This window comes from Colossoma macropomum, unplaced genomic scaffold (assembly GCF_904425465.1).
Source record: "Colossoma macropomum unplaced genomic scaffold, Colossoma_macropomum, whole genome shotgun sequence".
In the NCBI taxonomy this organism is placed as follows: domain Eukaryota; kingdom Metazoa; phylum Chordata; class Actinopteri; order Characiformes; family Serrasalmidae; genus Colossoma; species Colossoma macropomum.
This window is the reverse complement of record NW_023494799.1, coordinates 23,317,332-23,333,047: the sequence shown is the minus strand read 5'-3', so window position 1 is coordinate 23,333,047 and position 15,716 is coordinate 23,317,332. Positions and strand designations below refer to the sequence as shown.

The 15,716-nt window shown below is 36.7% G+C and overlaps 1 protein-coding gene across 1 annotated transcript in view; it reads right to left on the bottom strand.

Moving 5' to 3' along the window:
* The window catches only part of LOC118819533 (transmembrane channel-like protein 3), a 35,568-nt gene that overhangs the window by 9,022 nt on the left and 10,830 nt on the right, over positions 1–15,716 (bottom strand). The window contains exons 7-16 of the mRNA XM_036587376.1: positions 13,841–13,983; positions 12,842–12,989; positions 12,263–12,306; positions 9,188–9,335; positions 6,958–7,067; positions 6,793–6,871; positions 6,082–6,357; positions 3,809–3,937; positions 3,515–3,582; positions 2,564–2,692 (exon numbers count right to left, since the gene is read on the bottom strand). Of these exons, the coding sequence (XP_036443269.1) occupies positions 2,564–2,692; positions 3,515–3,582; positions 3,809–3,937; positions 6,082–6,357; positions 6,793–6,871; positions 6,958–7,067; positions 9,188–9,335; positions 12,263–12,306; positions 12,842–12,989; positions 13,841–13,983 (1,274 nt within the window). The remainder of the gene's footprint in view (positions 1–2,563; positions 2,693–3,514; positions 3,583–3,808; positions 3,938–6,081; positions 6,358–6,792; positions 6,872–6,957; positions 7,068–9,187; positions 9,336–12,262; positions 12,307–12,841; positions 12,990–13,840; positions 13,984–15,716) is intronic.

Sequence of the window (15,716 nt, the reverse complement as noted above, 5' to 3'; positions counted from 1 at the left end):
GAAGCTGGCTGATGCACCATTTAAAATGGAACGGGAAAATTGGAACAAGATGCTGGCTGATGCACTATTTAAGGTGGAATGGGAAAATGCGAACAAGAAGCTGGCAAATAAGAAGCTAACTTCATGTTCATGTAAGAAAGTGCTAAAGTTAATCTATTATGAATATCTACATGGATTAAGGAATGCTATAATTGCCTAGCTACAGAGCTTTACAGAGCTCATTGTAATAAATAATTACTACATCAAGTTTAGATCCCCTCAATAGACTATTAAATGAAACAAGCTTAATATAAAACCTTAGTAAAAACAATCGCATCAACAGTTTCTCTGTGCATCACCAACCACACAGTCATATCTACACATAAACATCACACAAACAATATGCATCACACAAACATGATCTATGGATGCTGTTATCCAGTGGCACATTAGAGCCAGTCTTTCGGTTTGGGTATTAAATATTAAATCTCTAATATAAATATAAAAATAATAAAACAAATAATCAAACACAAAAGCAAAAAAAAAAATAAAATAACAATGCTTGAACATTCCAATTTCTGCTAGCACCCTTATGAGATGTCTAGTACTACATTGTAGCACATGAACATTGTTTAAGTTGTCACAGTTTTCCTATTGTCCCCCTGAGTGCGCCTGTTTCTTTCCCTGTGTTGTGGCCATGTGCTTTGTTTTTGATTTGTTTCCTTTGCTCCGCCCTTTTCCCCGCCTTCCCTATTAGGATTCTTACCTGTTTGTAGTCCCTGTCTCCTCCCTCTCCCAGGTGTTCCCTATTGTTTGCAGCCTATATCAAGCTCTTAGTTTCAGCTTATGGTGGTCTAGTCTACACTTCTTTACATGTAGTAGTTTTGTGTCTGCTCTGCGTTTTGTTTGCTTAATGTGTTTCTTTATTTAAAACCTTGTAGTCATTTTGTACTCAGTGTTGCTACTAGTTTTGTTTATTAAAGTTTTCTCAAGCATCCACTCTGCAAAAAATAGTATCTTGTCAATTAAAATCTTAAATCTAGTAGATATATCCAGTATTTTTCCTGCTGAGATTGTTGTAAGCTTATTTTAAGATTATTTACCTTATTTCCAAACTTTTTTTGTACCTGTTTTAAGTAATTCCAAAAGGTAAAATTATCTCACTAAATTGGCAGGTAATTTTACTTGTTTTAAGAAATGTGCTTGAAACAAGCTCAATTATCTGCCACTGTAGTGAGATAATTTTACTCAATAAAATTACATAAAACAGGTAAAAATGTCTAGAAATAAGCTAAATAATCTTATAATAATTGCACAACCATCTCAAACTAAGGAATATTAAATATATCTACCAGAACTAAGATAATTTCACTTGACAAGATACTATCTTTTGCAGTGCAGTCTCCTTACTCACCATACATTACATAGGTGTTCTACATTTGAATCTTATAGAAGACATGACAATTGTTTTATCTGATGCTTGTAAAAGATGTTAACTTGTATGTATCAGTCTTTTAGTAAAGAGTCCTGCTGCTGCTGTTTTCCATTCCTAACAACTAACCAAAACATGCTGAGACTCAAATTCAGTTAGTAATGTATCTTGAACTTCCAGGAGACCTAGAATGTTTTCACACAAAACTGGTCCCACTCATTAGAAACCAAAACATTATTGGCTCCTAATAATGTTGGTAGTTAATCTAATGTGTAAGGCCTTCAGTCCAGCTCCTAAAGTCTTAACCAATGGGGGAGCTCGCTTGGCTGTATCTACATAGTTACGATAGAGAAAACAAAAACCTGGTTGGATCATTGTCCTTTGGCTTCGAGAATTTTACCCACTAAAACTTGAAATAAGAGTATTACTTACTACTCAATACTTCAATACAACATGCATGATACTATCAAACTGAAACCAACTCAGCTCCCAGAAACTATTAAGCATTCATTAAAGGCTGCTGTTATGTACAGAAAATGGACAGAAATACCATTATTTACTAACTCAACATGGTTTGAGGCAAGTATATAATGATTTAGACATGTAGTTAGCACCATGCTAATTGGTACAGAAGTCAGGAAAGGCCATGAGCTGTTGCTAAAATTTTCTGAAATGTTATCTTGAGATAACAAGTTACATATCTTGTGATATCAAGATAACAACTTTGTTATCTTGAGATAACAAGATAATTAACTTGTTATTTCAAGATAACAAGATAACTCATTATTTTCCATAAATTGGTGGGGTATATGCTTCTATTATTTGTCAGCTCTATTAGTCTCATGTCTCCAGTATAAAACTAAAGAAACAAGTTTCAGACACCAAATTGACCACATTTAGGGTGAGGTGGGGGGAATTGTGCACATTTTATTTTTTCTCTTTAACCCGGCCCACTTTAACCCCTTAGCATTCCAGGTTTATTTCATACTAAGGCTTATTACTCTGTAACTACAAGTACTTCAATGCAAACTAAAGGAGCTATTCTTAGGTTACAGGAGTGTGTAATAAAACATAGTGCACACCAGCAGTCCTATGGCTTGTTAAGGGGTTAGGTGGATCCCTAAAACTGTCTTAAGATCAGCAGGAACTGACCTAGAGGCACGGAAGACCTGCTGATGTGGCACATTACAGGTGAGCACGGCCCAGCTCCTCAGATACATGAGCCCAATCAGCTTCAGGACATTGAAGGCAGGCAGGCAGGGTGAGAAAAATGCCCCCATCCTTCAGGAAAAGGAAGAGGACATAAAGAAAAGATTTACACTGTTACCAAGCCCAGCCAAAGACAAATCATAATTAAGAGATTATAAAGAGGGCCAGTGGAGTGAACTGTGTAGCCTTGTGAGGAGTGTGGGTCAAATGAACTGGAGCGAATCAGAGGATAGTGAGCAGGGAAATATAGAGAGGAAAGATAGAACTGTGAATTATGTTGCTAAAGACTGTCAAGAAAGTCAGTAGGTGTCTAATATGTTCATATAGATTTAGTTTTAGATGTAAATGAAATAGGAGTCATTACAATAGGAAACATTTCATAGCTTTAGTGGTAGCTGTAACAAATGCTAGGTTTAATGACAAATCAATTTCCCACCTTAGTTCAAATGTAGCTGATCAAGATGTAGAAGTCATGTTTGGTGTCTGAAGTTTACTTCTTTAGTTTTGCGCTGGAGCTAATGCAGCAATGCTAATGAAGCACTGTAAAAACTGCATGTCTAAACCATCATACACTCGCCTCAAACCATGTAAAGTTGTTCATGAATCTCTGATAAACTTGTTTATGTAGTTTATGTAGTATGTAGTTAACACTGTATGACACACTGTTACCTATAAACAGTGATAAAAGTGTAAATAAAATTAGTTCTAATCACTCATATAATCGTTTACACTTGTTAGTCACATTAGCCTCGTAGCTCCAGGGCAAAACTAGAGAAGCAAACTTCAGACATCAAACATGTTTTGGCTGACAGAGTACATGTGGGGAAATTGTGTGTATTTGATTTTTTGTCAAAGTGCTATTTTCCTTTCAAATTCAAGACTACAGTTACGTACCATATCATTCCCTGGTTGTAAATTAGATGGAGGACATTTTCAGCTATCTTGAATTCACCATATTCAGGCTGTAAGAGAAGTGAAGACAGAACTCAGTCGCTATGTATATTATAATCACTCCACAATTATTACTGTCAGACTTTAAAAACTCCACACACTGTAGATTCATACTGGATTAAAATCACTCCAAGTAAAACTAATCCAGCTCCCACTGCCACCCATACATTTTTATATGATGCAGTTGTGCCAGTAAAAAAGTCCCAGAAAAAAAGTTCTAAATAGAGTCACACTTACAAACTTGCTTTCCAGATCCCAGCAGCAGCAGTCACTCAGGTATCGGACCACCAGGCCCCGAATGAAATCGATCAGTAAAATACTTGCCACAGTGAAGATCATGTCAATGATTGAAAGCTTTAGCATTTCCTGTGAATGAAATAAGCAGTAAACAAATTTAGCTACTCAAGATAGCTTGGCTCTGTCCCCCTTCGCTTTGTAACACAACTCCTCCAGAAGAGCCTTCCAAGAGCTCCTGAAGGAAGACTATTAAATCAGCTGTATGGATTTCATCCAAGAGAATTGATACGTGCTGTCTTAGCCTACTGATAGTTTCATTAAGTAACTGTCTGGCTGTATGTTTCAATCCGTGTATTCAATCCAAATCCGCTTCATTGCCATCGGGGAAAAACAATTACTGCAGGACAATACATTTTCATCTTTTTTTCTTGTCAGCGTTAATGCCTTATTTACGATAGCTGTTGAGCGAAAGCGAGGACATTGGTTAGCTCAGACTTGATCTAGTGCAGGAGCCGCTAAGTGCTTGTTAGCTTGAGTGCTGGCATAAATGCTTGGTTAATGGAGTATAATGGTGTAGACATGTGGGTAAAACAATGTGAATCTTTTATAGTGAATTGGGCACCTTCTGTGTACCCCTATTGTACAGACTGTATCTCTCTTATCCGATACAGATCATCTCATAATGTCCAAACGTTTGCATTGTTTTTCATATTTTTTTAAGGCTGCTTGGCAAATATGTATTGTACTTGGCTTTCTTTGTTTTTCTAAGGTGTCTTTTTGACACAATGACCTTATAGTACACCTTCATTTAACATAAAATCAAATAAGTAATATTGTCTTGGTTGGTTGTCTTTAGTCATTGTAGTTGGACAGGCATTAAGCATGAGTCCTAGTGATTTGAACGTGATCCCAAAACTTCACTCTCATAACTACAGAATGTACACATTTGTTTCATAGCAGTTACTGAATCATTTAATATGGTTATTGAAAAATTTGCACTACTTGTTCAACAATATACAGTAGTTGCTGAATAATTCATAGTAGATACTGAAAAAGTCTTAGTATTTACAGAACCACTTATAGTAATTACTAAATAATTCACAGTAGTTAATCAATATCTCTTAGTAGTTACTGAATAATTCAATGTGAATATTGAATAATTCAGTAGTACTTTAATAATTAGATATTAGTAGATAATAATAGATAAGATTAAATAGATAATAGTAGATATTACATATTTGTAGTGCTTACCTATTAATTAATAGTAGTAATTTGATATATATATTTGATTATAGTGATACCTAAGTAATTCATAATAGGTACTGAATAATACTAGAAACTGATTAATTCATAGTAAATACTGAATGATTCATAGTGAATACAAAATAATTTATAGCGAATACTGAATAATTCATAGTGAATACTGAATAATTCATAGAAGACACTGACTAATTCATAGTAGATACTGAATGATTCATAGTGGATACTGAATGTCTCACAGTAGACACTGAATGAATCGTAGCAGATACTGAATACTTCATAGTAGATACTGAACACTTCATAGTGGATTCTGAATGATTCACAGTACACACTGCATTATTCATAGTAGATACTGAACTATTCATATTAGATACTGAATAATCCATAGTAGATAGTAAATAATCCATAGTAGACACTGAATGATTCATAGTGAATACTGAATAATTCATAGGGAATACTGAATGATTCATAGTAGACACTGAATAATCCATAGCAGATACTAAATGAATTATAGTAGACACTGAGTGATTCATAGTAGATACTGCATTATTTAGAGTAGATTCTGAATGATTCATATAAGACACTAAGAGTGTAAATCTTAGGAATTTAATTTGATTGCAGTTCTCTAGGAAGTGATTCATAATTTTTAATCAATTTAATTTATTTTGGAATTAAAAATTAGGCTATTCAGAAATATTTTAAAAATGTATTAATACACACATTTCTTTGTACATACGCGACTATTTACACAGTATTGGAAAATGTAGACCACACACACACACACACACACACACACGCACACCCACACGCACACACACTTACACATCATCTTATCCTTCTGGGTAAATGTAGACCATATTTTTAAAAAATATTCTTTATATAAAAACCCATTTACATTTGAAAACTTTATGAGAATTTCAATTTCATTTTTAATTTTTGGACATAATAGTTTAGATGAAATGAATTTCATGTTTGGCTCTACATGAGTGAATGACTGTTTGTATGAGACACACCTGGCCAACGTACGTCTCCCAGCATTGATCCTGCTGGGTTTTGGTGTTGTACTCATATGAGGTGGACTGGTTCACTGGGGTCAGTGCTGGCGCTGGCAGTCCAGATAATAAACCTCTCTTGATGGTGATTATGGTTCGGTTGAGGTCTGCGATGGTGGTAGTGAGGGTAGCGTTCCTCCCCTCTGTAATCTCAGGTACAACAGTGGACAGGTTGATCTCAGCAGGCTGGGAGATGGTGGCCAGATAAGATGTGGAGTCGGACCAGTTTCCTGGAGTCTGAGGAGGACAGGATGTAAATGTAATGTAGTAGCTGAGCATCTTATCCAATCTGGATATTCAGCTTATCAAAATATTTGGGACACCTAGCTTTTCAGCATGAGCATGTGTTCTTTGTCGTTTTGCTGTAGCTTACCATTTTAAAGGAAACGTTGAAAAATCTAGTGTTCACAATTTTCCTTTTACTCCAGACGGTGTCCACATTTTTCCTCTTTAGATGCTAATGTGGCTAACAAACACTCAAGGTCAATAGTCTCCCAAATTATCTCTGTAAATACATTACCAAAAGTGTCAGGATTGGTACAAAATCCTGTTGCACCAGTGCAGTGCTACCAGCGCGATTCACCTGGGAAGTAAATTCTTCGTTGTTGTGATGTAATGCTGGTTTTTTCTATAACATATCTTGAGAAGAATTCAAAAAGGTGAATCACTTACACCAGAGCTCATGCTGTTCACTTTATCCAACAGGGCAATGATCAGACTGTAGAGGTTTCCAAGGTACAACACCAGCACCCTGATGAATTCAAATAAAAAATAAATAACTAAGAGATCAGATTGGGTTAAACTGGAGCTTAGTGTTTTAGATATGTAGCATCAAACCTGGCCAGCTGGAAGCGGAGGCTGGTCCTGGGGTGGTACATCTCCAGCTGAGCCACTAGCTCAAAGGCAGACGGAGCAATCATAGTAATGAGGGAGACCACCACACTCACCTAATACAATATAAACATAAAGAGAACAACACAAAAAAACATGACCCTTTTCATTAAGGTAATAATTCATTACTTAGAAACAAATGCAGTGTAGCATCTTCTGTAATGTCCTTTCTACAACTTTCTCTGTGTCTATTCCTACAGCAGACAGGAATCAGTGCAGGTGATTTCAGTTAATATTATCAAATGAAATGCTTCCCCCCATAACTCTGTTAGCAGATGAACTAAGACTCTCTCTGTGTGTGAAATGTTGTGACTTTGTTGAGCTGCTAGCGAGCAATAAGAGGTGAAAGGTGAGGGGTGAGACCCCTGAGATAAAACAGACAAATGCAGCTTTCTTCATATCAAACAGTCCTGCACAACTGACACAATATTGAAGAAAGAATTGTGTATTTTTTTTTACATGTTTTTGTATTTCGACCGTTTTTACAGATACTGTGAAAAAGAATAGGTTTAAGAGACACCGGAGTTGATTTTGAATGAATGTATATTTAACCCTCAGACTTTACAGTAACTAAAGCTACAATTTTTCATTATATGTGTTTAATTTGTTGAATCATTAAACAATTATTTGTAGTATCTCCAGCAGAGAAATTTTGTTATAAATGTTTTTAACTTAATATTTCATTCTGATTCGAATTTGATGAAAAGTTGTTGTTGTGTGTACAGTCTTGATTTTGGGAAAAAAAAAAAAAACTGTAGACTGAATAAAGATGTAATTAATTACGTGACCAGTGGCGTCTCTACATTAGGGGCCGGTGAGGCCTAGAAGTTGCACGACATGATCAATAATTCAGTATAACAACTAATATACATATATTTTTCTTTGTAACTAACACTGTTGTGCATTTATTACATAAGACAATGGTAGGGCTGTCCGATACATTCCAAATATCTTCCTGTACCAGTTGTGTAAATGCCAGTAGCTGACTTACTCCTCCTAGCAGTTTTCGTTTGATGAGTGTGGGGCCGGCCTGTCAGCACTCATCTAACCGAGTGAGCAGTTAAAAAACACTCTGCACATGTTCAACACGCTTTCAATAACCAGCTGTGGGGCCTGGCACCATGCTCAGAGCGGCCAATAAAAAATAATGCATTTACATATATACAGAAGTTTAGTAACATCATTTATGGTATGGGCATTGCTGCGCAGCTAGCCACTGTTCCTCATCAGTTGTGGTAGCCACTCATAATAGCAAGGCAATATAATGAGTCAAAAATGTAATAAAAGTTAAATATGGTACCCTGCCATTAGAGCAGAAATGAATCTCAAACGTTTGGGACACACCAGCCAGAGGATTTCAACATGATTCAGTCTAGAAAGGACAGTCCAGAGAGGTTCAAAAGAAAAACATGGCTAACTGTAAGTGTAGCTACAAAATACTCTTCTGCTTTCCTTGCCTGCTCCTGATATGCTATCACTTGAATTCCTTCATGGATTGGTGGAAGTTTTTGACAAGTTTGCCCTGGTGAAAGATAGTTACACATCTTTTCTTTTCGAGCAATAAACGTCACTTCCACTAACTCCTGCGCCACGTTACATTAATTTGGGAATTTGTGATTTCATTGATGCAGTGCATTTGTGTTTGGATCAGCTTTGTGTGTAGTTTGATTAACGATAGATGTTCTAGATGTTTTTTATGATAAATTAATTTTTATAATTCTGTAGCGTCATACAATTACAAGAACAAAGGATAAACCCCACCCCCAACATCTGGTAGGTGATACAAGAGTGTAAAATCAAGGACCACCAGATTACAGCACAGTTTCTGCCCCCAAGCCATCAGGGCTTTGAACTCATCTCACCCAATGGCCCTCCCTCCAACCACCACAACACCTCATACTCCATGGACACTGACGCATCTGACCAGTGATGTGGTCCCAGAACCCCCCACCCCCGCACTCATTACCTCCCTTCCATGAGATGGCTGCTAGAACATTACAGACAAAACACTGCACAACTGCACAGATATTTCAACGTATTACTTTCTGTATGACAGGACCATGTATTTTATTATGAGCTGCATTTGTACAATAACTATATGATGCATATAAACAGACATATGTATACTTTTTAAGGATATATAGAGTTCAGTAGCTTGTAGTCTGGGAGGTCAGACCTCGTTCTTCTCCCACAGCGTTAGCTCTGCTTTCTGCTGCTCCAGCTTCTGGGATCGGTCCACTACAAAGTAGATGATGTAGATGCTGCCTGCCAGAGACAGCAGGACCAGGATGTTGGCCAGGATCCGCAGGCTGATCAGAACCGCCCTGCGTGGAAAACAAGCCAAGGAGATCAGACTCATTCATACACAAATATTACACATCAGCAGTGCCGCCATCTGTTAAATCATTCATATCATGTATGTAATCTGAATATGATCATTTTATTTCATTAGGCTCTTCTTGACGAGATACAGCCCTCATTAATATACAGAGAAACTTGGTCCCAATATAACCTAACTGCATAAACAATTGATACCAAGTGAGCACAAAGTGGTTTCTCTACAGGAGGGGAGCCTAAACGTTCTCTGTTGAGGGTACAGTTTAGTCCAGCAAAAATAACGTTTAATTTGCTTTGCCAAAAATATTTTTGTACGTTTAATATGTGCAGAAATAGAGTTTATTGTTAAACAGGTGAAGCTAACAGCAGCACTGCACAGCATGAGAACAGTGTGAAAGTTTATCTAGACTGTTAAAAGGCACTATTTGATGAATAAATGCGGCAAAGCAGAATTTACTTGGACAGCTGATTACTTCATTATAGCATATTATTTTATGTTTTTAATGTTTTCATCCATGATCTAACGGCTATTACTGTCCCTATGCAGTAACCGGCACTGTCTAACGGCGTTGTATGCTCTATTTACAGAAGTGTTTTCAACAAATCATGCATGGATTTCCAAAATATGCTTTAGCACAAAAATCAGGATGTTAGATGATGTATAATCTCACAAACCATCATTAGGATAATTTTAACGTCATTGTGATATTAGTTCTCATCTTCTAATACTCTTAAAAATAAAGGAGGCAAATAAAGGGGATTAACAGCATAAAAGTATTTTACAGCATAAAAAAGTAAGTACTGTAAAATTAAATGGCCAATATGCATTTAAAAAAATGGTCAAATGCATATAAATAAATACTGTATTTTAACACGACTGTTGTTAATTTAGAGAAATAGAATGTTAATTTACAAAAACAAATGATCATCTTTATTTCACAGATATTTGTGTTTATTTAATGGCTGTTATTATTGTTATTATGGTGGTAAAATACTGTGTCAGAATAACTAGTTGAACTAGTGAAAGAGTTTAATTACAGTAAAAGTCAGAATTTTTCAGAATTTAAAAGACTGAAAACACTTTTACCATTAATTTACAGGTTTTGTGTGTGACTTTTTACTATTCTTTACAGATTTTTATTTATTTTTAACAGTGTCAGTATGATGACTTCAACAGAATTTCTCTGCCTTGCTTGTGTTTTGCTGACTGTGATTGTTCCACCTGTGTCCCAGCTTTCTCAGAGGTGTTAGGGTGACCAAATTGAAGCCATTGTTTGCCTTCCAGGAGTGGAGGTGATTGTATCAGTGAGTGAATGAGTGCGATGGTGTTGTTCCTGGCGTTAGGGCTCAGGCTGAGCGCTCTGATTTACTTGAGCGTGCACATCCACTGCAATCGCAGCACAACAGCAAAACATCCCACCATATTTCACACAAATGGCCTTCTACTGCAGCAATGACTGAATCACCATCAGAGCTGCTTACACATTAAAGTGAATTAATATGTTGTGGATATGCCCACTCAGAAATGCCTGTGGAAGCATAAAGTCGTGCTCATCAAAGAGAAACACTGCACTCACTGCCTTCTCCATTTCTCCATCATTACCTATTTCTTTACACTTTCGGTCCCAAAGGATCCAGACAGCCTTTCTAATGAATGAATTAGAAGTCAACCATTGCTGACCATCTCTGCATAGAAAAGCGCTCAACAGTAGAACGCAGCACTCTGAAGGAGCTACACAAGAGCCTAATGTTACCATGCCCAAAGCCAAGAGTGGGCTAGAGGGGTATAAAGCCCCCAGCAATGGGCTGTGGAGCAGTGGAACTGCATTCTCTGGAGTGATGGAGCTCCATCCAATACCTTTGGGATGAGTTGGAGTGATCCAGAACTGACCATCCAACATCAGTTCCTGACCTCACTAATACTCAATCAGATCCTCACAGCAATGTTCCAACATCTAGTGTACAGCCTTCCCAGAGGAGTTACTGCAGCGAAAGAGGACAAACTCCATATTATAAAGTGGATAGTTCTGGTCCTAAAATCTGATTGGCTCAGCTGCATTTGAAGCTGTTGTCAAATCTGTGATATACACACACCTACAACCACCTCACAACAAGTGAATTGTGTATTACTGCGCCATCACACCGTAATAGAATAATCTTTGACTCTCATGCTGCTCGCATGGACCACCAAGTATACTGATGAAGTATGAACCTGTTTTTGTTTAAACTGAGGGGCAACTTATGTTCTTAACTAAAACTAGGCTGCTCAGCTAGCTAACAGGCTAAAAGATAGCTAACAGCCTGAACATCTCCATCATTAATATTACAGGCTTGAATTAAATTACTTACGGTATGATTTACTGTAAGACGGCAGTATAAAAGTCTAAAAAATGTCACTTGAATGGATTACACACTTCAAATGTCCATGTTTCAGTCAGAGTTCAGTCAGAAATTCTAGCCTCTACAGCCAAATAGTGCATCATTTATCGAGTGTGGATGTGTCTGAGTCCCAAATGACTATTTCTTAGCTGTATTTTGCACTGTTGGGCTGCAGGATCCAGTATTATTATTTCTACATAGTGCATTATGTAGGGAGCAGTGGCAATTTGGTGACCAAAAGTACTTATAAAGTGAATGTTTTTTGCATTAAACAGTGATGTGTTGCCATATGTTCATTGTTATACAATAAAAAGTAGAAAAATTCATGAAATGACCACAACATACAGTGATGGGCTACCGAATGTTCCCCTCATTCAGTGGTCCATGGTCGCTTGGCAATGATACCATACGCTGAAGGAGCTACATTTCTTGGCGGAATACTTTATGTTGATTATTATTAATAACAACATACATTATGTTCAGAAAAATTTTGCATTTTATCATATCTTATGATGAAGTGGCAAAAAGCACCTACAGGCTGGTGTCCTTCTTCTTCTCCTGCTCTTCCACAATGGCCTCCTTCAAAACAAGATACACTGCCATCAGTCTTGTCAGTTTTAGGCAAAGGGGAGAAAATTGATTTATAAATTAACAGGCCAAAAGTTCAGACCTCAACTTCGCTGAATGTGTTTGTGATTATGTGTTTTGATGGGAAATTAACCCTTATATGTTAAATAATCATAAAGTAAATAAAATAAATTAAACATTTCTCTTTTAGTATTGTTAATCTCATACATCATTATTCAGTATTATGAAACAAGCAGCTCTTGTAAAAAGCACTATACAAAGTAGGTTTGCCTTGATTTCCTTTGGTTTTACTACAAATTGTTCTAAACATGCACAAAAAACCCACACATGCAGGACCCCTTTGGCTCAGTGGTCTCATGCTGTGATCAGTAATAGGCCAGGATGGTGAACTCTCCTTGGGGAAATCATCACTGATACTACAGCACATTAAACTCATGCGTTTTATAATGCCATAATGAATTGGATCATTGAGAGATGAACACAGAGAGGCCATGCGTGTGTGCTGTGTGTTAAGAGACACACTCACCCTGATGTTATTAACGATGGCCGCTCCTTTGCTCTCGGCCGCCTCAGGGTTGCCGATCAGGTAGTCCCAGGCACAGAAGATCCTCCAGCAGAAGGTGTAGTTCTCATCAGATGCACTGGCTAAACTCAGCTGCGAGTTTTTTGCCATTCTGGGAAGAACAGAAAAATTGCATGAATTGTTAATCTAACACATATGCTGATAAGTTTCAAATACCAGAATGTTGATTAAAAAGGTTCATATTGTGGAAATACTACATTTCCTTGTTAAAAATTCCATATGAAAACATATCATTTACTCTCCATACCCATTTAGTCCATATATGGAAACTAAGCTGCAAAAATGAGCTGTTTTCAATCTCACATTGTTGTGACATTAGAACCATGAATACATTTACAGAAAGTCATATGCAAAAGTTTGAGTACCCCTGGTCAAATTACATGTTGTGCTGATTTTCTAAGAATTTAATTTTGAAAAAAAAAAATCCCTGTAGAAGATTAGTGTTAACTTTTTCACTCTTTCAATTTTTTCCATACAACTGTATGCTCTGCCCATTCAGTATGCAGCTGCTTAGCCCTGTCCCTTCACAGTGACGTAATACGGAGTGTTGTTACTGCAGACGATCTGTAGCACAGTTGTTGGAGTGGAAGATACCATAAGTCATAACTTGCTACCTGTACAATTTGTTCCATACATAGTACACAGTACACAGGGCAGCCAATCAGAACAGAGATCATTTGCATATATCTGTCTTAAAGGCACAGTAACAAAGCCTAGCCTGTTTAATTACAGGGGATAAATAAAAAGAGATTATAAATTGCCAGTGTAAAAAAGAATTATGACTGTTTTTGGTAAAATCACACAAATTTATAAAAGGAAAAAAAAAATATATATATATAGAAAAAATGTAAGACCATGTAAGAAGTTCAATAGGTATGTAAGGCAGGTTTAAAACAATTCATGCCTATTAGTATTATTTAACTAATCTCGATTAATGATTACTTTCTTAACAGAGTGATGAAACTGTAGGCAAAAACAGCCATTCCAACCAGAAAATAGGCCAGGGGCAGACGATAGCCGGCGCTGCCGATTTTGCGCACGTTACCATAGTAACCGTAGAAAAGCACGGAGTACTGCAGGTAGCCCTGAGAACACATAAAAAAACGAATCAGTGTAAGTACTGTACTTACACAGTTTCATACATTCACAAAATGTAACAAGCTAACAAGCTAAATTAAAAAGGAAAATATAAACTCATCAAAAAATATAAGCTTACAAAGTACTTGTTATCATTAAAAGGCCCATATCAAGAAAAATCCAAGCTTATTTTGGAAATATAAGTGTGTGAAGTAGTATGGAAACAGTATTAAGGTTTCATTTACCCCATTTCTACAGTGTGTATAATAAAACTGAGCTGCAAAAACAGCCTGTTTTAAATGCATTGTTCTTGTGATGTCACATTTATGTATATCCACCTATTCCGCCTACAGCAGTTTAGCCCCACCCATTCATGCTGAAATTATAAGGAGTGTTTCAGCCTGGATTTCTAATTGAATAAGGCAGCCAATCAGAACAGAGTACACTTTCATATATCAGGCTTAAAGGCACAGTAACAAAACCAGCCTGTTTAATTTTAAAGGATAAAGAAAGGTGGGAAAGTGGTCATGAAAAAATGAAAGTTGAGCAATTTTGGTACATTAACACACACAAATGACAAGTGGACAAGTGGACCTCAGAGAACAAAGTAAAAGCCAAGAAAAATGTATGATTTGGGCCCTTTGAAAGTTACTGTTTTCAATAATATAAAACTAATCTGTGTGCAGATTGCAATAAATAGATAATTCCAGCATGTTATTTATATTAAAAAATATGGAAAATATTGAATAAAACATCTAAAAATACCTTTTGTTATCTAGGTCATAGTATTTCAATCTACAGTGAGACAGATATCAATAAATAAAATTGCAGTAACTACAAAAGGAAGGGTTGTGAACGAACTATGAGTTAAGCCAGTTAACAATGCTTTAAAGGTTAAAGTGGTTACAGAACACTGCTGATTGATTAACTTAAGTTAATAACTTAAGTAACGTTAATAACTTAATTGGGTTTATACAGAAATTCATGGTAGTTGTTGTAATGGTGCTATGATATTCCAGCTTGTTGTAGGTGTTGTTTTTGTTGTTAGTTGATTGCTAAAGTGGAGGCCATTGCTACGGTTTCAGAGCTGTTTGCTAAGGTGTTGCTAGGCCGTTTCTATGATATTCTAAATGGTTGCTAAGGTCTTGATAGGACATTGCTATGGTGTCACAGCTGGTTGCTAAAGTGTTGCTAGGCAGTTTCTATGCTATCCCAGGTGGTTCCTAAGGTGTTGCTAGGCCATTGCAATGGTGTCACAACTGGTAGCTAAAGTGTTGCTAAGCTGTTTATATGATAGCCCAGGTGGTTCCTAAGTTGTTGGTAAGGTAAGGTGTCGCTAGGCTATTGCAATCATATCCCAGGTGGTTGATAATGTGTTGCTAGGCCAATGCTGTGGTATCCCAGGTGGTTACTAAGGTGTTGCATTCTTGTATGATGGTGACACAAGAGGAGTGACCAAAAATATTTGGCTACAAGCTGTATACTAACTGTGGTGAAATAAGAGGTAGAGATGTTATACATGCATTATAAATTCTGAATCATTATATAAGCATTAAAAATTATGTCTGAACAAACAATGTACGAATGCTATAAGTCGAATCAGTTAAAAAGCACAAGCAATCTATTCAGGTAGTGACTCTTTGATCCTGCAAAGTTATGTGGTAGTAGCTCGAAAGCTGTAGGAGGAGCAGCGTGCAAATTTTTGATCTTAAAATAATAATAACAAAATGAAGAACAGCAA